Genomic DNA, 22,842 nt, shown 5'->3' on the forward strand with positions numbered 1-22,842 from the left:
AGCGTCCAATGGTCAGGCAGAGAGAGCAGTGCAAACTATCAAGCAGAGCTTGAAGAGGGTAACTGAAGGCTCACTGCAGACTCGCCTATCCCGAGTGCTGCTTAGCTACCGCACGAAACCCCACTCACTCACTGGGATTCCACCTGCTGAACTGCTCATGAAAAGGGCACTTAAGACAAGGCTCTCGTTAGTTCACCCTGATCTACATGAACAGGTAGCGAGCAGGCGGCTTCAACAAAGTACATATCATGATAGCGCCAATGTGTCACGCGAAATTGAAATCAACGATCCTGTATTTGTATTGAATTATGGACAAGGTCCCAAGTGGCCTCCCGGCACTGTCATGGCCAAAGAGGGGAGCAGGGTGTTTCGGGTCAAACTTTCAAATGAACTAATTGACCGGAAACACTTGGACCAAATCAAACTCAGATTCACGGACTATCCTGAGCAACCCACCTTGGACCCTACCTTCTTTGACCCCCCCAACATACACACCAGTGGCAACCGACACCGCGGTTGGCCACGAAGCAGAACCCATCACCCGCAGCAGCCCAGCAGGACTCACACCAGGCAGCCCAGCAAGGCCAGCTGCACAGCAGCCCAGCGAGGGCCCAACAAACAATTCACCAAAACCAGCTTTTGCACCAAGACGATCAACCAGGGAAAGAAAGGCCCAGATTGACTCATGTTGTAAATAGTTACACTGTTGACTTTGCGGGGTTGTGTTATGTATGTAAACTTGTATATACCTTGCACAGCCACCAGAGAGCTCGTCCCCTGAAGTCCCGAGTACAGGTACTTAAGGAGGCCTCACAGGTTGAAGAGACACTCTGGAGACCTGCAATAAAAGACTAAGGTCACACTTTACTTTGAGCTCATAGTATCTGGTCAGACTCTTTATTCATATAGAACTGTAGGGATCACTGCAACAGTCTCTGCTCACACCATTACACGAAGTAAGAAGCCTGTGTTGAGGGAGAACAAATGCATTTTTTGGGTCATAGAAAATTCATCCGACCAATTTTAATTCCAGACTCCTCATAGCTCTCCGGAATACCACGTTGTAGTAGGGGATGCAGATGTCAGAGTTTGGCTGCAGGATCTTGGTCATTTGAATATTGATGTTCACTCCGAACCGTCAGTTTTTCTTTGCGATTTGAGAACGATCACCTGGGATAGTTTCACAGGCAGGTAGAGTATGGTGCCGTTAAAAGCGGTGACTTGTCCAGTTACTGGTCGATGCTCCTTCAGCATTCCACAGCGTATATTCCGACATTCTCTATTAGGCCTGAGGGTGACGTGGTACTGATACACGGCCTCGTTCCTGTAGTGTATTTTGATATTGTTCACTGCCAGAGGTATGGGCGCCTCCGATGATCCCTTCTGCACGACCGGCTCCTCACGGGTTATCTTCTGATTGGGCATCTGAAATCTTGGGAATCTTGCAGGATTTTACACAGCAGTAGTGGCACAAGATCATGGGGTTAGAAAGAGACCGGCGGCATATTACTGTACTAAGATGTTGCCGGTAGAAGAGGGACTATCGCGATGTGTAGCCGCCTTGGACCGTGCTGCATGGGTGGTAATGACAGGAGATATTATCCTACATACCAAACATACCATTGTGGAAATGTTAAACACTGGAAGGCTGAGGTCCATCTCTAACATGCGCCGGGCAAGGTGGGAGGCAGTGTTACTACCCGCCCATCAGTCAGTCAAGATAATCAGAGACACAGGGGAGAATCCAGCAGAGGGGATGATGGGGGAAGGTAGTCCCCATCAATGTGAGGAAGTGGATGAGGAAGTGAACATGGGAAAGCTGAAGGATGTACCGTGGGAGGACCCACAGCTCACCTTCTACGTAGTTAGGTCAGGTGAATATATAGATGGGGCCCCGCGGACTGGGTGGGCTGTGGTGAACGAGCACTTAGATGTTCAGAGATCGGGACCAATAGATGGGAGCCTGTCGGCTCAGGTAGCCGAATTGGTGGCCCTCACGGAAGCATAGAAGCTAGCAGAAGGAAAAACCGTAAACATTTGTACGGACAGTCGGTACGCATTTGGGGGAGTGCATGACTATATGACCGCATGGGGACACAGGGGCTTTATCACCACAGGGGGAGAGCCCGTTAAGCATCAAGTAAGAGTTAGGAACCTATTAGAAACCTCAAGTAAACCGACACAGGCAGCAGTTATAAAGATTAAGGCACACCAAAAGGTTAAGACAAAAGAACAGGAGGGTAACCAAGCGGCTGACAAAGCCGCGCAGACAGCCTTAGGGTCGGAACGGGTGGAACAAGTGGCGGCCGCAAGAGTAGAACAGGAAAGGATAAATATAGACCAGCTTCATGCTGACATCCCCGCTGCCGAGAAAGGGGAATGGGCACAGAAGGGAGCAAAACTGGAAGCGGACCATGTGTGGAGGAAAGACGGGAGAGTAGTAGTCCCGTCCTGTATAAGGTAGATGTTAATGGAATTACACCATGGCGCGAGCCATACCGCACGAGTCCCAATGGCAATTGCGATTATGAAAGACTGGTGGTGGCTGGGGTTGAGGCCGGACGTCGGCCGATATTGCCATAGGTGTATTATATGCGCACAGCACAATAGTGGAAAATCGGTACAGGTCCGGGTGGCACATCAGCCACACCCGCGGGGACCTTGGGAAAACGTCCAGATAGACTTCACTGGGCCCCTCCCAGCTTCCCGGGGAAAACAATACTGCTTGGTGGTGAGAGACCAATTCACCCTTTGGGTAGAAACCTTTCCAACGAGAAATTGCACGGCAACTACCGTGGCACAAATCTTGGCAGAGGAGGTAATTCCGGCGATGGTGGGTACCATTGCAAATAAATTCGGACCAGGGCACACACTTTACGGGATCGGTAATGAAAACGGTCTGTAAATTATTGGGAATCAGACAAAGGTTCCACGTTCCCTACCATCCTCAGAGCTCGGGTATGGTAGAACGAATGAATAGAACATTAAAATTGGCTTTGGGGAAGGCCATCCGGGACACCGGACAAACCTGGGTAGATGTGTTGCCTATAATCCTAATGAAATTAAGAGCGATCCCCCAATCGCACTACCGGAATTACCCCGTATGAACTGATGACCGGCGGGCAATGTTGCTGCCCGAGGGCATCGCCACGGGAGGAACGGAGGTGGGCCCATTGAAAGATAGAATGCGAACCTACCTCATCGAGTTGAGTCAGCAATTGGCAGATATGAGGAAAACGGTTCGTTCTGACCAAAAGGAAAGAGATGATAACCTTAAGTTGACCACTCTCCCTGAAGTACCCCCGGCGGGGACAAGGGTAATGGTCAAGGTCATACCAGGAAAACCGGGCTTCGCCCCGAAATGGATAGGACCCTATGAGGTCGTGCTTAGCAGTGATACTTGTGCTTGTGTGGACATTAAGGGAAAGGGACAATGGAAACATTGGTCCCAGCTTAAAATATATGAGCCCTAACACTTAACAAACCTCGTTATTACCATTGACAGGAAGGCCCTGACACATCTTCTATCAACACGTTGCGCGCAGATTTGGGAGATTGTTAAAGTGTCGAGTAATAAGTAACAATGAGAATGAAAGTACTGTCCACTTTATCTGTGTTTCGCTTCCTCGGCGTTAGCCAATGGGGAAAAGGTACGGCCCTCCAGAGAAAACGGGAATTACATGTTAACATGTTCTTGTATATGTCACATACGTATGCTAAAGCTCAGAATTTGTCAAGCTGCTGGGTATGTGCACATGTCCCAATTCACGCTGAGGGAGGTATTCCGCTGAGGCCCGTACCGCTAAACCTGCCAGAGGTGCGGAATGGTACATCAACCAGAACGCCTCCTCCATGGATGAGACAAGAGAAGGAAGTCTAGCCACCGGGGATGGAAGGTATATAGTTAGTATAAAGGGAAGTGCGGCAGAATGAGAACAAATAGGCCACCCATTAAAAACCTTCACAGGATGGGACCAGCCCAAGTACAATACAAGTTGTCAGCCCCCGTTCCTGGTTCTTACTAATACCTCAGGAATAGGGGTACCACTCGGGTCGGTTTGTTTCATTAGAAACCAGACTGGAGGGCAAACAATGGGGCGTAGTAAGGGCTCCCAGAATTTTAACATAACTGCTGACGCTGATAATAGTCACATAATATTCCAGAACATTATGGATGGTAGCAACCTGACTGATGCATGGGCCCCTGAGGTGGTAACACCATACAGCCCATATAATGGGACATACTTTGTCTGTGGCCATAAGGCGTACCCCTGGCTACCACTGAAGTGGACCGGGTCTTGCTACCTGGCTTACGTGGTCCCATACGTACACCATCTGAGTTCTTTGACACAACACCCTCATTTGGCAAAAAGAGAAATAAGTGAGACCTCCCGATTCTTTGCCATCATAGCACCCTCCTATGGTGTTGCCCGAGCAAACGAAATACAACTCCTAGCCTCCCAACTCGAAGAGGTTGCCAATGATACGGGTGAAGCGCTGGAAGGCATAAGCACCGAAACCGTGGCAATATGCACAATGGTTTTACAAAACAGGATGGCTCTAGACTTTATCTTAGCCGAGAAGGGAGGCACATGTACGATAATTGGAAGATAGTGTTGCACTAACATCCCAGATAGCTTGGAGACTATCCACGATTTAGCTAACCACATCTAAACAGAGGCAGCAAAGGCTCGATAAAGGCCGGATTCCTTCCTGTTGGGATGGACGAACTGCTGGTTGGGATCAATAGGAACCCCCCGATGCAGGGATTTGTTACAATTGTTATTGTCATAATAGTGCTGTGTCTCATGGTTATGCTGGTAGAGTGCTGTTGTGCCAGAATGGGAGAAACGATAGTCCCAGCCGCTGCCGCGGAATATCAACAAGTGATCCAGCCCAGATCCCGTTACTCCAACATTGCTAACACTCACAAGAAAGGAATTTGGCTGTAGGACCACCACAGCCTGAGAGCAGGGGATCGCAGGATTGGCGAACCGCATACATGCTGAACATCAAGCAAAACACCAGAAGAGGTGGCGAGAGGAACTACATCAGCAGAAGGGTCCAGGGCATAATGGTTCAGAGGGATGGGAGCCTCCTCCTGTCCCCATGAACCACAGGAGGGACTGTTGGAGTAAATAGAGCTTGTTGGGAAATCAGACAAGTGGCAGCTTGGCAGCAGGGGGGGGAAATCCCCAGTTGCACAAATAGGGATGAGGTCACACTCTAGCATAAACCTTTAACCGTATAATCATATACAGATGTCATGTAAACAGACAAAGGCGGTGGCAGTTATATGACTCATGGGTCAGGCGATTTCTTATCAATAATGAGATTTTCTGTATAATAATGAGATTTTCTATACCTGTTTACTTCAATGTATAAATGATTGTGCTCCGCTCTGCTTAAACGAGAAGTCAGCTGCTGTGACTGCGGAGTCCACAGCGTCTCTCCCAGAGCGCTCTGTTTAATTAACCGTTTATGATTCGCAAAGCTCACTCCGTATTCCAGGGAATAAGTTATTTCACTAACAGGGACAAACACTAGGCCTTCTCCCTGCTCTTCCTCCTGGTCTGTCTCTCTGTGGGTTGCGGAGGTGGAGGCGGGGGCTATGGGGGATGTTAAGGGGGGGCTGTGGGGAGGATGGAGCTGCTGGGGCGGGCTCCTGATGGGGTCGAGGTGGACGGTGTTACTGTTGCACAGGGCCTTTGCATGCCAGAGGTGAATGGGGTGCCTGTCAGTGCTCTCCGAATCATCACCTGCAAGAACAAGACAACATTTCAGTGTTTAGCAGCGGGCGGGGGCGGGGGCGGGGGTCAGGGGAGGGGGTGGTAATGCTGACCTGAGTACCGTGACGTGTCACAGTCTTATTTTAAGGACTACCATCACTACATCATCACGCCCTAAATGGCCGACACACAGTACATTAAAATGCATTTGACATCACATTACGTGACCTTGCATGACATGAGCGTATCACAGACCGGAGATTTTGATCAACTTACCATGCTGTAGCATGGGACCGGCATCACCCTGTGTGGTGGCACCCACCAACGCCAAGGCACGCTCCTCGACATCAGTCACCTCGATAACCTCTGGTGGGCCCCCTCCCCCACCCCCACCGTGCCACATTGCTTTCAGGCATTGGCTGTTCTTTTCCACTGCAGAAATAAAAGTCGCAATCTTTAACCGGTTTGCAGATGCAACACACTCACACTCACTCACTCACACACTCATTCGCACACTCACACTCACTCTCACACACTCACTCTCACACACACTCGCACACACAGACACACACACAGACACACACTCTCACTCACTCACACACTCATTCGCACTCACACTCACTCTCACACACTCACTCTCACACACACTCGCACACACAGACACACACTCTCACTCACTCACTCACACACTCATTCACACACTCACTCACACACACACACACTCTCACTCACTCACACACTCATTCGCACACTCACACTCACTCTCACACACTCACTCTCACACACACTCATTCACACACTCACACTCACTCTCACACACTCACTCTCACACACACTCGCACACACAGACACACACTCTCACTCACTCATTCACACACACACTCGCACACACACACACTCTCACTCACTCACTTACTCACACACTCATTCGCACACACACTCATTCACACACACACTCACACTCATTCACACACACACTCACACACAAACACACACTCACACACTCATTCACTCACACTCACTTACTCACTCTCACACAACGGCCACATATACTTTGAGTAGTACGGGAATGCAACAATAAGATCTTTACTTACTCTTGTTGCCGTGACCACGTCGTTTCATCTCTTCTTGCGCTGGTCTCCATCACAAACCATGGTGCCCACTGCGGACACGGCCTTCCCAATCTCCCGCCAAATGCGTTTATATCGGGGTGGGACTGGCTTGCCACATCTATCCCGGGTGAGCTCTCTGTAACACGTTCCACCTCAGAGACAAGTGCCTCCAGCTCAGCATCAGTGAACCAGGGAGACCTGGGCCGCCCTGTATGAACTTCCTCACAGCGGTTTTACCCCTCGATGGTTTTCAAGGTGGATGGCTGATGATTCTCTTCCCTCTCTCTCTCACTTCCCTCTGTAACTGTCAGGTGAGTGACGAGGTTTTGTGTGCACAGCTGACCCCTCCGCCCCAATCGCGGGAAACGTGAGATCAGCATTAAAAAAAAATCCCAAATCTCGTGCATGCGCAGCGCACGGCCTCCGATCTTTCCCGAGTCGAGAGGCCTGCATCTACTGCCGACTCCCACTACTGCTTCCCGCTCCTGCCGAGAAAACCGGGATGAATCTCGCGCCCAATCGGTCCCAGCGGTAGCAGGCAGTAAAAACGCAAGGACTGGACGGGTAACGCCGAGAAAGGGGCGGGAGCAGCAGTTGATGAATTTCGGGGCCAAAATTTCTAAATTTGTGGATGACACCAAATTGGGGGGATAGTCAATAATGAGGAGGATTACAACAAATTACAGGGGGACATCAATAAACTTGCAAAATAGGCATTTAATTGGCAAATGAATTTCAACACAGATAAATGTGAAGTACACATTTTGGTAAGAAAAATAAGGAGGTCACTTATTACTTCGAAAATAAGAATCCAAATGGTGTAGAGGAGCAAAGGGATCTCGGGTACAAATACACAAATCACTAAACGTTGTGTCACAGATTAACAAGGCCATAAAAAACAAACCAAGCTCTCGGGTTTATTTCTAGAAGGATTGAATTGAAAAGTAGTGAAGTTATGCTAAACCTGTATGGGACCTTGGTTAGACCACACGGAGCACTGCGTACAGTTCTGGTCGCCATATTATAAAAAGGATATAGAGGCACCGGAGAGGGTGCAGTGAAGATTTACAAGAGTGATACCAGAAATGCGAGGGTATACATATCAGGAAAGGATCAAAAGGCTGGGTCACTTTTCTCTTGGAAAGAGAAGGCTGAGGGGTGACATGATAGAGGTCTTTAAGATTGCAATTCTCCGGTCCTCTGGCACCATCCCCGTTTCTCAGGAGGATTGGAAGATTATGGCCGGTACCTCTGCTTCCTCACTTCTCTCAGCATCTTAGGATGCATCCCACCCGGTCCTGGCGATTTATTCTAAGTTAAATACAGCCAGCCTTTCTAGTGTTCATCCTTACCAATTTTTGTCCTTCACTATGTCTGTGGCAGCCTCCTCTTCCTTGGTGAAGACAGATGCAAAGTCCCTGAGCCGTGCCCTCCATGCACAGCTCTCCTTGTTGGCCCCCAATCCCCCCCTCACTATTTATATGCCAATAGAACACTTCTGTGTTACCTGTGGGGATGGCTGCCATCCTGTTGCCATACCCCCTCCCCTCTGACCCCTCTGGATCGAGCCGGACCTGCGATGTATTTGCACCGTGCCGTGTGTCGGCTGTGTGTGTCCCCCGGGCCCCGGGCCCCGGGCCCCGCGCCTCCCGCAGCGGCACTGCACCAGCAGCAGCCCGAGCACTCATCACTTCCCCGCGGGCCCGACCCCGCCATCGACCTTTGCCACTTCCCCCACTTCTTTCCCCAGTCCGCGAAACCCCCGTCATCAATAGTCCCGCCCCCTCCTGGGCCCCGCCCCCTGCCAGAGCCCCGCCCCTCCCCATGCCGGAGCCCCGCCCCTGGGCGTGGCCAGAGCAGGAAGGGGCGGGCGTTCCCCCGGAAGGGGGTGAGGCGATGGCGGGCGGCCCCTCCCCTGGCTCGGCCCTGGGCCTCGGGCTCGGGCTCGGCCTTACCGCCTTCGGACTATTCCGGTACCGCCGCCACCGGGCCGCCGCCCGGAGCCTCCAGGTCAGCGCCCGGCCCCGGGCCCGGCCCCGGGCCCGGGAGCGGGTTATTTTTTGCTAAAATCGGATTTTTAAATCGCGCGGCCAAAGGGACATCCCCCGGGACCGCCCGTACCCCGAAACCCCCGGGACCGCCCGTACCCAGGGACCCCCCGTCCCCCGAGACCCCGAGACCGCCCGTACCCCGGGACCGCCCGTACCCCGGGACCCCCCTTACCCCGAGACCGCCCTTACCCCGGGACCCCCCGTACCCCGAGACCGCCCTTACCCCGGGACCCCCCGTACCCCGAGACCCCCCGGGACCCCCCTTACCCCGAGACCCCCCGTACCACGGGACCCCCGTACCCCGAGACCGCCCGTACCCCGAGACCCCCCTTACCCCGAGACCCCCGTCCCCCCCATACCCCGAGACCCCCCGTCCCCCCCATACCCCGAGACCCCCCGTCCCCCGGGACCCCCGATAACCCCCGTACCCCGGGACCCCCGTACCCCGAAACCCCCCGTACCCCCATGCCCCGAGACCCCCCGTACCCCGAGACCGCCCGTACCCCGGGACCCCCCGTGCCCTACGGGACCCCCCGTACCCCGAGACCCCCGTACCCCGGGACCCCCGTCCCCGAAACTTCCGGGACCCCCCGTACCCCGAGACCCCCCGTACCCCGAGACCACCGGGACCCCACATACCCCGAGACCCCCCCATTACCCCGGGACCCCCCTTACCCCGAGACCCCCCTTACCCCGAGACCGCCTGTACCCCGGGATTCCCCTGTACCCCGGGACCCCCGTACCCCGTGACCGCCCGTACCCCGAGACCCCCTTACCCCGGGACCACCCATACCCCGAGACCCCCCCGTACCCCAAGACCCCCGGGACCACCCGTACCCCGATAACCCCAGGACCTCCAGTGCCCCGGGACTCCCAGTACCCCGGGACCGCCCGACCCCCTGGACCCCCATTACCCCAAAACCCCCGGGACTCCCAGTACACCGGGACCCCCCATGCCCCGAGACCACGAGACCCCCCGAGCCACAGTGTAGCCTCTGGCCAAGGGGCTCGGAGTTGGGGGACTAACTTGTTCCGTTCCTGCGCTGGGTCAGCGTCTCCCCGCCGGGCCAGAGACCACAAGTGGGTGGCGGACACCGGCTTCTCCCGGGTCTCTCTGGTCCACAGGGCGGGTGGGCGGGTAGACCCGGCTTGTAACTGCAAAACTGGCAGACCATGGCCACAACCTTCCAACCTTTACAATCCTCCCCAAAACTTTTTATAACATATAATTTTTCCAAAAAGCTTGAGAAGCAGAGCGAGCTGCGGTAATATTGAAAACTGGGGTAATATGCTCAGTGGCATCATTTCAACCTCAATTCATTGTGCACCCAAGGTGTAGGGCCATTGTAATCCACAGATTCTCATTTATTGTTTGCTGCTGGAATATTTGGAAATATTCTGTCATCAAAAGCTTGAATCTTGTTATTTAGTTTTATTCTGTATTAAATGAACATTAAATATAAAAGTTAAAGATTCTAACCCCCCTGGGCCTGTGATTAGGAAATGTGGGCTCAAACAATGGTTGTGGAGCACTGGGAATATTTAGTTTTTGTCACTTTGTAAATGTTAACCGTAATATCTGCCAATTTCTTCCAATCATTTTATTACACGACATGGCGTTACATGCTTTACAAGCCGGTACTGGAATTTCGATGATTGTCAGTCTAGACACCGTATTTAGTCGAAATCTGTTTTTTAATTTTTAGGAAGCACCAAAATTTCCTTTAGATGAAGATCTCAAGACTGTTCTGTTGCATACGCCAGGAAAATGTCTTCCGTATGCTGTGATAGAAGGTATGTTTCTGGCTGTTTCTCAATACAGGCAGGGTTAATGGTTTGCAATCCCTAAGGGTGACAATGCTTCAGAATGGCATACATAGGCTGATGATTACAATTTGTAAAAAGATGTCAAATGTCATATATCTCTGCACACTGAATAAAACGGTGCAGCATTGCAGCAATGAGAGAATCATTTGACCTTGCAGCTGTAGTCTCAGCTAGTGACTGGTACATTGGTTTAATGAATTCCGAAAATTGTCCTTGAGCCACCTTGGTTGGATTGCCTGCTAATAAAATCCACACCGACATACTGCGCAGTTCGAGATGGTTGGAGGTGAATGGCCAATAAGAATCCAGCTGGTAGCCGGATCGAGCTCTGAAGGTCCCTTTGAGGCTCTTCTGATCTCTCCTTCCGTAGTCTCATAGTTCCAACCCTCCCATTTCACGCTGGCAATATTCTCTTTCCGCCGTGCTTGCCTCCCTCTAACCTGGTGCAGCTGGTACTCGGCTCCCACCCTTCCAGAATTCACGCATTACCCTCTTTCACTGCAGCCACTTTCCTATTCCCCTCCCCCCACAATTCTGCCCCTCCCCCGCAATTCTGCTCCTCCACCCCCCCAATTCTGCTCCTCCACCCCCCCCAATTCTGCTCCTACCCCCCATTCTGCCCCCCCACCCCATTCTGCCCCTCCCCCCCCACCCATTAGGCCCCCCCCCCCCCCCCCACTCTGCCCCTCGGGGCCCCCAGTGTACAGAGGTAGCAGTTCTGGCCACGAGCTCTGACAATATGCTGAGGAGAGGAGTGGAATTCAGTACATTAGCCCCCAAACTCATAAGGAGTGGAGCTGGGGGCAGCTGGGACCCAGCACAGATTTTCCATCACCAAGTGCTCAAGCTGAGCAGATCCCTGAACCGCTGACCATTGGTTGGCATTAAGCATGATTCAACTTTCCATCCCACTGTTCTGCTGTGATTTTAAAATGCTTGGAACTTGTTGCTTTATTTAAAAACAGCGCCTTTATAGCTCATCAGTTTAACATTCAATGTCTTTGTCAAAAAGCAGCTTGAGGCTGAGGCTGTGACTGCGTGCAGCCTCGAGGCTGAGAGAAGACTGCAGAGGGAGGATTCTGTGCTGAGTAAAAGCTCAGAGAGGAGCATTGTTGCTTTGCTTCCTGTTGTTCGGCGATGGGTCTGTCACAGGGATGGACTCCATAGAAAGAATGGAATCAAAGGGCAGATGAGAAATCTTGTGCTCAGCGAGTTGTTGTGATCGGGAACTCGCTGCCTGAAACGGCAGTGGAATCAGATTCAATAGTAACTTTCAAAAGGGGATTAGATATATACTTGAAAAGGCAATACATTGCAGAGCTATGGTGAAAGATTGAGGGGGTGGGACTAATTGGATAGCACTTTCCAAGGAGCCGGTACATGTACGACGGTCTCCTTTTCTGCTGTAAGATTTTATGATTCTTACATAATATTTACAGCACTGAAACAGGCTATTGGGCCCACCACTCCGTGCTGGTGTTTATGCTCCACACCAGCCCCCTCCCACCCCTCTCCATCTTCCCCCATGCCTCTATTCCCTTCTCCCCCATTGGCTTGTCCAGCCTCCCCTTAAATACATCGATACTATTCCCCTCAACCCCTCCCTGTGGCAGCGAGTTCCACATTCTCACCGCTCTCTGGGTAAAGAAGTTTCTCCTGAATTCCCCATTGGATTTATTGGTGACTGTCTGATATTGATGGCCCCTAGTTCTGGCCTCACCTGCAAGTGGAAACAGTATCTCTACGTCGACCTTATCCAACCCTTCCATCATTTTAAAGACCTCTCATCGGGTTACCCCTCAGCCTTCTCTTTTCCAGAGGAAAGAGCCACTGCTTGTTCAGGCTTCCCTGGCAGGTATAACTTCTCAGTCCTGGTATAATTCTAGTAAAAGATATATGCACTTTCTCCAGTGCCTCGATATTCTTTTTATAATATGGAGACCAGAACTGTACACAGCACTCAGTACTCCAAGTCTGGTCTAACCAGTTCATGAATGCAACAATATTAAAGGGAAATAATCCCAATGTTTTGCTCCATCCACTGGTTATCTGCTGTCATTGCAGCTCATGCTGTGACTTTTTGATCCACTCAATGTCCAGGTTGCTTTATAGAGACCCACAGTCTCAGGTTGCTGGTAGCTTTGGTCTCCCAGTAACATTACCAGGTTTATGGCCCTTTGGTTATACATCCAAATGTAGGGATTCTTGTGGCTTCAGACACTTATTAAACCAATATTACGTTTTTGTTGAGTTAAACTTTGGTTTGTTGGGAGTTGAACCCATACAGGTATAAGTGAACACAGTGAAATTAGTTATATCAGCTATCCAGTACTGATCATATACTGTATGTTAATTGAAGTAATATTCTTGATTGTAATTTAAAAGAATATTGTCTGGAGCTTAACACAGGCCCAGATTGTGTGGTCAGTGGGGAACCCCGCGAACAGCTGCCCGCTGTGTGCTCAGACCTGCTCCAATCCGCTGCCTGTTCCAGTGCACCACCCTCTACAGGGGATCTGTGACATCTATGGACAGGACAAGAAACAGCGAGGCTCTTCAACCAATCAGATTGGAGAATCCTCACTGAGACGTGCAGAGTCTAAACCCAGAAGTATAAAGCAGGAAATATAAATTAGATTTAAATCACGTGCAGGAAGCGAAATAAAGATTGTGAAATAGGGATGGGATTAAGGGAGAGAGAGAAGAGAGACAGAAAACATAAAGGCAACATTAATTTTCTTAGGGAATGTGACTCCACACTTGTAAAATTAATTTTTCAGGGCCACAGAGATTGTTCAGCAGTATTATTACACTGTTAAAATTTCACTCCTGAATGCACTAGTCCTTTTTCCGTCGTCTATAGTGAGCAAGTGCCTCAAGGTCATGCCATTGCAGTGATTCATTGCTGAATTTATTGGTGGGCTGCAACAGCACACCCTGTGTAGGAGTAGGTATTGCTGTCCGATTTACCCTGCAGTAACGGTGAGCACTGACAAGCACGCAGTTATTACCCCAAAATCCGGCCCATGGTATTTGTGCAAATTGCTGCCCATTGTAACAACAATTATAGACTTTTTTTTTTTGCTTTAGGTTTAGTTATGTCTGTCAAAGAGACCTTGAATAGCCAGTTCGTGGATGGTTGCAAAGGAGTGATACAGCGACTTGTTTTACAAGAGCATAAAATGGTGTGGAATCGAACCACCCATCTCTGGTAAGTTTGTAACAAACAAAGAGGATCCATAATGTCAGGCATCGAGCTGAAACGTTAACTCTGTTTCTCTCTCCACAGACACTGCCTGACCTACTGAGTATTTCCAGCATTTTCTGTTTTTTCCGTTTTCCGGCATCCGCAGTATTTTGCTTTTGATCTAATGTAACTGGTGTTCTGGTACTTCGGGATTCTGCAGTCGGGCTGCTTAAACTGTGATCTGGCACCTTGTATTCTTGCATAGCACAGTGCTTTATCTCGTGCTATGTCAAGTGAGCTGAGCCATGCTGCCCCCGGCCTCTCGCCTCTGCCCCTGAGCCCTTGCCCCGGGTCGTCGCTGTAGTCTCACCGTTTTAGATTCCTCCATTGAAACCCCGCCAGTCCCAGAAATGACACCAGAAGGGGATATTTGACGGAATGCAATACCGACATATAAAACAGAAAAGAGTGACTAAAGTAAATGTTGGTGCCTTAGAGGATGAGAAGGAGGATTTAATAATGGGAAATGTGGAAATGGCTGAGACCTTAAACAATTATTTTGCTTCGGTCTTCACAGTGGAAGACACAAAAACCATGCCAGAAATTGCTGGTCACGGGAATGTGGGAAGGGAGGACCTTGAGACAATCACTATCACTAGGGGGGTAGTGCTGGACAGGCTAATGGGACTCAAGGTAGACAAATCCCCTGGTCCTCATGAAATGCATCCCAGGGTATTAAAAGAGATGGCGGAAGTTATAGCAGATGCACTCGTAATCTACCAAAATTCTCTGGACTCTGGGGAGGTACCATCGGATTGGAAAGCAGCTAACTTAACGCGTCCATTTAAAAAAAAAAGGGGGCAGACAAAAGGCAGGTAACTATAGGCCGGTTAGTTTAACATCTGTAGTGGGGAAAATGCTTGAAGCTATCATTAAGGAAGAAATAGCGGGACATCTAGATAGGAATAGTGCAATCAAGCAGACGCAGCATGGATTCATGAAGGGGAAATCATGTTTAACTAATTTACTGGAATTCTTTGAGGATATAACAAGCATGGTGGATAGAGGTGTACCGATGGATGTGGTGTATTTAGATTTCCAAAAGGCATTCGATAAGGTGCCACACAAAAGGTTACTGCAGAAGATAAAGGTACGCGGAGTCAGAGGAAATGTATTAGCATGGATCGAGAATTGGCTGGCTAACAGAAAGCAGAGAGTCGGGATAAAGGGGTACTTTTCGGGTTGGAAATCGGTGGTTAGTGGTGTGCCACAGGGATCGGTGCTGGGACCATAACTGTTTACAATATACATCAGTGACCTGGAAGAGGGGACAGAGTGTAGTGTAACACAATTTGCAGATGACACAAAGATTAGTGGGAAAGCGGGTTGTGAAGAGATACAGAGAGGCTGCAAAGAGATTTAGATAGGTTAAGCGAATGGGCTAAGGTTTGACAGATGAAATACAATGTCGGAAAATGTAAGGTCATCCACCTTGGAAAAAAAAACAGTCAAAGGGAATATTATTTGAATGGGGAGAAATTACAACATGCTGCGGTGCAGAGGGACCTGGGGGTCCTTGTGCATGAATCGCAAAAGTTAGTTTGCAGGTGCAGCAGGTAATCAGGAAGGTGAATGGAATGTTGGCCTTCATTGCGAGAGGGATGGAGTACAAAAGCAGGGAGGTCTTGCTGCAACTTTATAGGGTATTGGTGAGGCTGCACCTGGAGTACTGCGTGCAGTTTTGGTCACCTTACTTAAGGAAGGATATACTAGCTTTGGAGGGGGTACAGAGACGATTCACTAGGCTGATTCCGGAGATGAGGAGGTTACCTTATGATGATAGATTGAGTAGACTGGGTCTTTACTCGTTGGAGTTCAGAAGGATGAGGGATGATCTTATAGAAACGTTTAAAATAATGAAAGGGATAGACAAGATAGAGGCAGAGAGGTTGTTTCCACTGGTCGGGGAGACTAGAACTAGGGGCCACAGCCTCAAAATACAGGGGAGCCAATTTAAAACCGAGTTGAGAAGGAATTTCTTCTCCCAGAGGGTTGTGAATCTGTGGAATTCTCTGCCCAAGGAAGCAGTTGAGTCTAGCTCATTGAATGTATTCAAATCACAGATAGATCGATTTTTAACCAATAAGGGAATTAAGGGTTATGGGGAGCGGGCGGGTAAGTGGAGCTGAGTCCACAGCCAGATCAGCCATGATCTTGTTGAATGGCGGAGCAGGCTCGAGGGGCTAGATGGCCTACTCCTGTTCCTAATTCTTATGTTCTGCAGCCAGCTTGGTGGAATTTGTGTCAATGGATTAATTGTTTAAATGGTACAGTGAAATTTCCATTACACATGCTCTGATCTACTAGAAATGTTGCAGGACAAAGCTGTGCAGAGATCACATCATTGTACAGCTTCTTCTTCTGTTTCATCTCCATTAGTTTTCATTTGTATGGCACTCGCACGTCTAGGCTATTATACACACAAGACCAAAATCTGGGCCTTTTGAATTATCCGCTATTGTCTGAGGGTGGGGTCCCTTCCATTTCTGGTGGGAAAATTAAGATTTCACTGTCCCATGGTTGTTTGGGGTGAATACAGAGACGTAAAAGATAATTTAGCATAATGTTCATTGTGAGAGGTGTGCTTCCATAGAATTTTCTCTTCTACATTACAGCTTTATTCTTGCGATTATTTTGAAAATAGTCATTCATTTTAACAATACAGTTTTTATTTCAGACCTGCACTGCCTTCCCATGCCAGCATTCTTAGTTGGTACACTAAGAGTGGCGCTGTGGCTCAGTTGAGTCAGTAGATTGTGGGTGTCGGCACCACCCAATGTTCCCCCTCATTTGTTTTTGGGGGGGCTGTGTGGCCACATAAAAGATTAATGCGCAAGATAAAAGTTCACGGGGTTGGGGGTAATATATTAGCATGGATAGAGGATTGGCTAATGAACAGAAGAGAGTCGGGATAAATGGTTCATTCTCTGGTTGGCAACCAGTAACTAATGGAGTGCCGCAGGGATCAGTGCTGGGACTCCAACTATTTACAATCTATATTAACGACTTGGAAGAAGGGACTGAGTGTAACGTAGCCAAGTTTGCCGACAATACAAAGATGGGAGGAAAAGAAATGTGTGAGGAGGACACAAAAAATCTGCAGAAGGACATAGACAGGCTAAGTGAGTGGGCAAAAATTTGGCAGATGTTGTATAATGTTGGAAAGTGAGGTCATGCACTTTGGCAAAAAAAAATCAAAGAGCAAGTTATTATTTACATGGAGAAAGATTGCAAAGTGCCGCAGTACAGCGGGACCTGGGGGTACTTGTGCATGAAACACAAAAGGAGAGTATGCAGGTACAGCAAGTGATCAGGAAGGCCAATGGTATCTTGGCCTTTATTGCAAAGGGGATGGAGTATAAAAGCAGGGAAGTCTTGCTACAGTTATGCAGGGTATTGGTGAGGCCACACCTGGAATACTGCATGCAGTTTTGGTTTGCATATTTACGAAAGGATATACTTGCTTTGGAAACAGTTCAGAGAAGGTTCACTAGGTTGATTCTGGGGATGAGGGGATTGACTTATGAGGAAAGGTTGAGGAGGTTGGGCCTCTACTCATTGGAATTCAGAAGAATGAGAGGTGATCTTATCAAAATGTATAAGATTATGAGGGGGCTTGACAAGGTGGATGCAGAGAGGATGTTTCCACTGATGGGGGAAACTAGAACTAAAGGGCATGATCTTAGAATAAGGGGCCGCCCATTTAAAACTGAGATGAGGAGAAATCGCTTCTCTCGAGGGTTGTGAATCTGTGGAATTCACTGCCTCAGAGAGCTGTGGAAGCTGGGACATTGAATAAATTTAAGACAGAAATAGACAGTTTCTTAAATGATAAGGGGATAAGGGGTTATAGGGAGCGGGCAGGGAAGTGGAGCTGAGTCCATGATCAGATCAGCCATGATCGTATTGAATGGTGGAGCAGGCTCGAGGGGCCATATTGCCTACTCCTGCTCCTATTTCTTATGTTCTTATGTTTATTCCACAATCCGCACATGTCTGGTTTTTGTATTTAAAATTGGAATAAAGGAGAGATGGGCAAGCAAATTATATCACATGATTCTTTTAGTTAAGGATAATATTAGAGTAATAAATTACTTTTAACATTTTAATAGCTTTAATTCTGTAAAATTAACATTTGTTTGAAATATCAAAGTGTGTGAATTGAAAACGAAAATCTCGGAGGAGCACCTTTTGGTTCGACATTTAATAGAAGCGAATACTGCCCCGCCATGAATTTCCTGCCTGTTATTGCCAATGTATAGATCGGCTGTCTCCTTGGTGGTAAAGCATTTTAGAAAATCATGGCAAAGAACTTATGGTATTTTCTTCTTGGAAAAAATTGGTAATACATTGAATAAAAAGTATTTTGGGGACTTGTAATACTGCACGTGTCAGCTGCTGGTGCTGGTCCTTTATCTGCAGATCTCACTGTGTTTGCTTTCAACAGGAATGACTGTGAAAGGATTATTCATCAAAGGACTAATACTGTACCCTTTAATCTTGTGCCTGCTGATGGCAACCCTAACATATCGGTGAGGGTGATAAAACCCTTGGAGTCATCTGAACTTGACCTGGAAACGGTGTATGAAAAGTTTCACCCTGCTGTGCAGACATTTACTGACATACTCGGCCATTACATCAGTGGTGAACGGCCTAAGGGGATCAGAGAGACTGAAGAAATGCTCCGAGATGGAGACATAGTAACGGGGGTTGGGGAGCTTGTATTGGACAATAACTGTATTAAACTGCAGCCTCCAAAACAAGGTCTGCAGTACTACTTGAGTAGACTGGACTTTGAGTCCCTGGTTCGAAAGCAGGAGTCCAGGGTGAAGCTATGGAAAATCCTGACACTGGTGTTCGGAATTACAACTTGTGCAACCTTATTTTTCATATTACGGCGACAGTATAAACGTTACAAAATGGAATGGGAGCAGTCAAGGCTGCAGAGAGAAATGTTGGCAGTGAAGAATCAACGTCTGCAGGAGCTTAACCTAACTGAAGGCGAGGTCCCACACAATGCCTGTGCCATCTGCCTGACCAGGGAGCGGTCCTGTGTTTTCCTGGAATGCGGGCATGTGTGCTCTTGTGCTGATTGTTATGAGGCCTTGCCTATTCCTAGGAAATGCCCCATTTGTAGAAATATTATCTCCAGAATAGTCCCATTATACAATAGTTAAATATTCACACACTTATTTTTTACAGCTCTTTCTATAATGAACGTGCATTGTGTAGGAACACGGACTGCTTTCATCCTCCACCTATGGTACAATTAGTTTGTGTAAAAACTGATGTAAAAATCAATGTTTAGGATAGTTACAGTTCTTCATTTATCTGTTATTTGGCTGTTCTACATTTTCCATCTCCCTTTGTATCAGTGCACTTTGCTGAAACGCAGAATTAATATTTAAATAGCTAAGTATGCATCCCATCATTATGAATTGCAGTTAGAAGCCTTTTAAAATTTAGGCTGTTTAATGAAATTTTACTTTATCAATACGATGTCTATTCATCCGTGACACGGTCCCATGGTACAGCTTGTGTAAATGCTGCAAATTCAGTGTTTGGTCCAAAAACTACTAAAGTCTCTGGGAAGGACGATTGACCATTGTATCTTCAAAGCCTGGTGTCACATGGTCACTGCTCCTGGCTGGTTGAACATTTTCTTGTGTCCAGAATGTTTTATTTAAAGAGAGAATCACGATGGGCTTGCTGCTGACGTGCTGCATTACCAGCTCCTGAGTGAATAGAATCTGAACTAGTGCCAGCAGCATCTTTACCAACGGCTGTTAATTTTTCCAAATACACTTGCTGATCAATCTGCTTCAGTAAACCAGACTCTTGTATGTAATGGGTTCATCTCATGAGGTTTGCAAAAAATACTCATCTATTTTTGCCCGTGGTTTTCGGTACATTGATCTGATCTTACTAAAGGAGACAGCATTACTAATGTTGGCTTGTAGCAGAAATTCAAATCCAGTCTGTTTGTAATCATGCACTTTACTATCTGTTACTTTATTTGTGGTGGCTGGTTTTCCTTCACATACTACAATAAGTAAGTTAAAGATCCAGTTTGACACAACTGGTGCACTTATGATATTTTTGAGCTGGTTTTGATTGTTTCTAGACTGGATTGTGTTTATTAAAGATATGAAGAAAAGATAAGTCGACTTCATTTTAAAATAGTGACAAAATACTCTGTTTTTGAACCAAAGATACAAGAGCTGGTGAGTATATCGTCCCCAAAGCTGTCAGTCAAACAATGTGTTTATTAATGGCTTTAACATCCATTTAGTTGGATGAAGGTATGTGAATAATGATGGTGTTTGGTGGGCAGTTAGTATACAGATGGGTGTGCTAAAATAATATATATCCCACCTGAGGCCCTGTTCAGGTTAGAAAACCTCATTTCATTCCCATTCACTGTTACAGTAAGGATGATTATCTAAAAATTGTTCCCATCATACTGCGGGAAATTTAGCTTTGTAAAAGCCGGGCTTCATGTACAATGCCGTGCTTGGCCTATTTGAGCTGTACTGCATTAAACAACCCAAATAATATGAATAGAAAAGATAATCTTCCAGCAATATTGGTTGAAAACCATATAATAACTGGCTTCATAGAGATCAAGTAAAGAATGGCAACAGATTTGTATCTCTAAAATGAACTTATTCCCCATGTAAATTGAACAAGGTTATCAAAGTAACCATCATACAGTCACTATTTCACAATGACAGCAGCACAGGGTGGGTGGGCTATAAAAAGGGCGGCCCATTTGCTATCGCCTGTGTTGCATTACTTCCCAAGCCACTTCGATACCCAGCTATTGCCTTTTGTATTGTTCCCATGCTAATTGTAATTGCCTAGCTGACCCAGTATCCAAAACGATGCAAATAGTTCTGAACACTGTTGCGTTATTCCTTATTTGCTGTGCTTCCAATTTTAGTCTTAATTCAAACAAATTATGATAAGACCTTTCTTTGTTTTAATTGCATTTTTTTCATCCAAAGTATTTTGTCAGTTTCTGTGACAACCCACCAAGACACAATGATCCTGTGGTAGCAGGGAAATCGAATCCTGCAGCAATTTCAGTCTGCGACGGTAGTTACTTAGTGCATCACTTTCAATCCTGGAAAGACAAAGCAAGCGCCCAATAATTGAGCTTAAAAACAGCATGAGCTGATTTCCTGTGTCGCTGTGGGAGCGGCATTAAGACACTGCCTGACCTTCCCCCCCATCCCCACCCCTTTTTAAATGGCAAATAGTGACCTTGAAAATCTTTGTAAAAAATACATATATTCCTTACATGCAAAAGAGGGCAAACATTGAGCACTTCAATACCCTGGGTGCTGCTTAATTATACATAGAGAAGTTACACTGAATTCCCAAGTGTGTGATTATTTTCCATTCACAGCCTACAGCATATTTATCACGTTATAATACAGTATATTTTGTTATTCCAGTGTCATGCAGTGGCCTGTAATGTGCCCACATCTCAAACAACAGCTTTTCTGAAAATTAGAACCAGGCTGTTCAGGAGGTGATGTCAGGAAGCACGTCTTCACACACGCGGTAGTCCCCCCGCGTCCAACGACGCATTCTGGGTCCCTTCAGCCAGCCGGCCTGACCCAGCCTCGCACTCCGGGACCCTTCCCGGCCCGGCCCAACGACACACTCCGGGTCCCTTCAGCCAGCCGGCCTGACCCAGCCTCGCACTCCGGGACCCTTCCCGGCCTGACCCAGCCTCGCACTCCGGGACCCTTCCCGGCCCGGCCCAACGACACACTCTGGGTCCCTTCAGCCAGCGGCCTGACCCAGCCTCGCACTCCGGGACCCAGCCTCGCACTCCGGGACCCTTCCCGGCCCGGCACAACGACACACTCCGGGACCCTTCCCGGCCCGGCCCAACGACACACTCTGGGTCCCTTCAGCCAGCGGCCTGACCCAGCCTCGCACTCCGGGACCCAGCCTCGCACTCCGGGACCCTTCCCGGCCCGGCACAACGACACACTCCGGGACCCTTCCCGGCCCGGCCCAACGACACACTCTGGGTCCCTTCAGCCAGCGGCCTGACCCAGCCTCGCACTCCGGGACCCAGCCTCGCACTCCGGGACCCTTCCCGGCCCGGCACAACGACACACTCCGGGACCCTTCCCGGCCCGGCCCAACGACACACTCTGGGTCCCTTCAGCCAGCGGCCTGACCCAGCCTCGCACTCCGGGACCCAGCCTCGCACTCCGGGACCCTTCCCGGCCCGGCACAACGACACACTCCGGGACCCTTCCCGGCCCGGCCCAACGACACACTCCGGGTCCCTTTGGCCAGAGGGCCCGTCCCAGCCTCGCACTCCAGGTCCAACGACGGGCTGTACCTGCCCTAGGTCACGAGCGGTGAACATTAACTTTTAAACAACTTGATTTACATTTTAGACTTTTTTTTAATCAACTTTTAATCAACTCTTAATCTATTTATTAAACCTTCAATCAACCTGTGTAACTTTAAAAAAAATAATAATAATTTGGAAATACTTTTAAACTCTCAAACTTTTAAAAACAACTTGGAAATCTTTGGGGAAATGGTGAACCTTGCAAGAAACTTTCCAAAACATCCCTGGGAACCCCAGCGGACAGCTGACCTTCCCGACGCCTGCCCCCAACCAAGCCTCGGGCCATCTACCATCAATGGCGCTACTCCGCACCGAGCTTATGGCCAACATCTCATCGTAGGCAACTAGGCTCATACAGCAGAGCCTGGCCTCCAGTCGTCTTGGACCCCCTTGCCACTGGACTAAGACCTTGCTCAGCTGAGCCCGTGTGGTTGCCGGTGTGCAGCGGCCAGCCCACGTTAAAAGAACTCACACACAGGCATCTTCCACTTCG

The 22,842-nt window shown here is 48.6% G+C and overlaps 2 protein-coding genes across 2 annotated transcripts; one reads left to right on the forward strand and one right to left on the reverse strand.

Annotated features, from left to right (window-relative positions):
- Positions 1-5,292: 5,292 nt before the first annotated feature.
- On the reverse strand, positions 5,293-7,115 carry LOC139229344 (uncharacterized). Its single transcript, XM_070861052.1, has 3 exons — positions 6,824-7,115; positions 6,006-6,161; positions 5,293-5,759 (listed from the first exon to the last, which is right to left on the reverse strand). Exons 1-3 carry the CDS (start codon positions 6,849-6,851, stop codon positions 5,302-5,304), a joined length of 642 nt encoding a protein of 213 aa, XP_070717153.1. The 5' UTR covers positions 6,852-7,115; the 3' UTR covers positions 5,293-5,301.
- A 1,589-nt stretch (positions 7,116-8,704) lies between these two features.
- mul1 (mitochondrial E3 ubiquitin protein ligase 1) lies at positions 8,705-20,936 on the forward strand. Its single transcript, XM_070860661.1, has 4 exons — positions 8,705-8,851; positions 10,599-10,686; positions 13,810-13,930; positions 18,414-20,936. The coding sequence occupies exons 1-4, from the start codon at positions 8,738-8,740 to the stop codon at positions 19,141-19,143; spliced, it is 1,053 nt and encodes a 350-aa protein (XP_070716762.1). The 5' UTR covers positions 8,705-8,737; the 3' UTR covers positions 19,144-20,936.
- Positions 20,937-22,842: the final 1,906 nt, after the last annotated feature.

This window comes from Pristiophorus japonicus, chromosome 18, assembly GCF_044704955.1.
Source record: "Pristiophorus japonicus isolate sPriJap1 chromosome 18, sPriJap1.hap1, whole genome shotgun sequence".
In the NCBI taxonomy this organism is placed as follows: Eukaryota; Metazoa; Chordata; class Chondrichthyes; family Pristiophoridae; genus Pristiophorus; species Pristiophorus japonicus.

Excerpts from the sequence above, each read along its gene's own strand:
- mul1 (XM_070860661.1), top strand. The coding sequence starts at position 8,738 with ATGGCGGGCGGCCCCTCCCCTGGCTCGGCCCTGGGCCTCGGGCTCGGG. Across the intron at positions 8,852-10,598 it reads CCGCCGCCCGGAGCCTCCAG|GAAGCACCAAAATTTCCTTT; the intron begins GTCAGCGCCCGG and ends TTTAATTTTTAG. Across the intron at positions 10,687-13,809 it reads TCCGTATGCTGTGATAGAAG|GTTTAGTTATGTCTGTCAAA; the intron begins GTATGTTTCTGG and ends TTTTTGCTTTAG.
- LOC139229344 (XM_070861052.1), bottom strand. The coding sequence starts at position 6,851 with ATGAAACGACGTGGTCACGGCAACAAGA. Across the intron at positions 6,162-6,823 it reads ACGTGGTCACGGCAACAAGA|TGGAAAAGAACAGCCAATGC; the intron begins GTAAGTAAAGAT and ends TTATTTCTGCAG. Across the intron at positions 5,760-6,005 it reads CGGTCCCATGCTACAGCATG|GTGATGATTCGGAGAGCACT; the intron begins GTAAGTTGATCA and ends TTGTTCTTGCAG.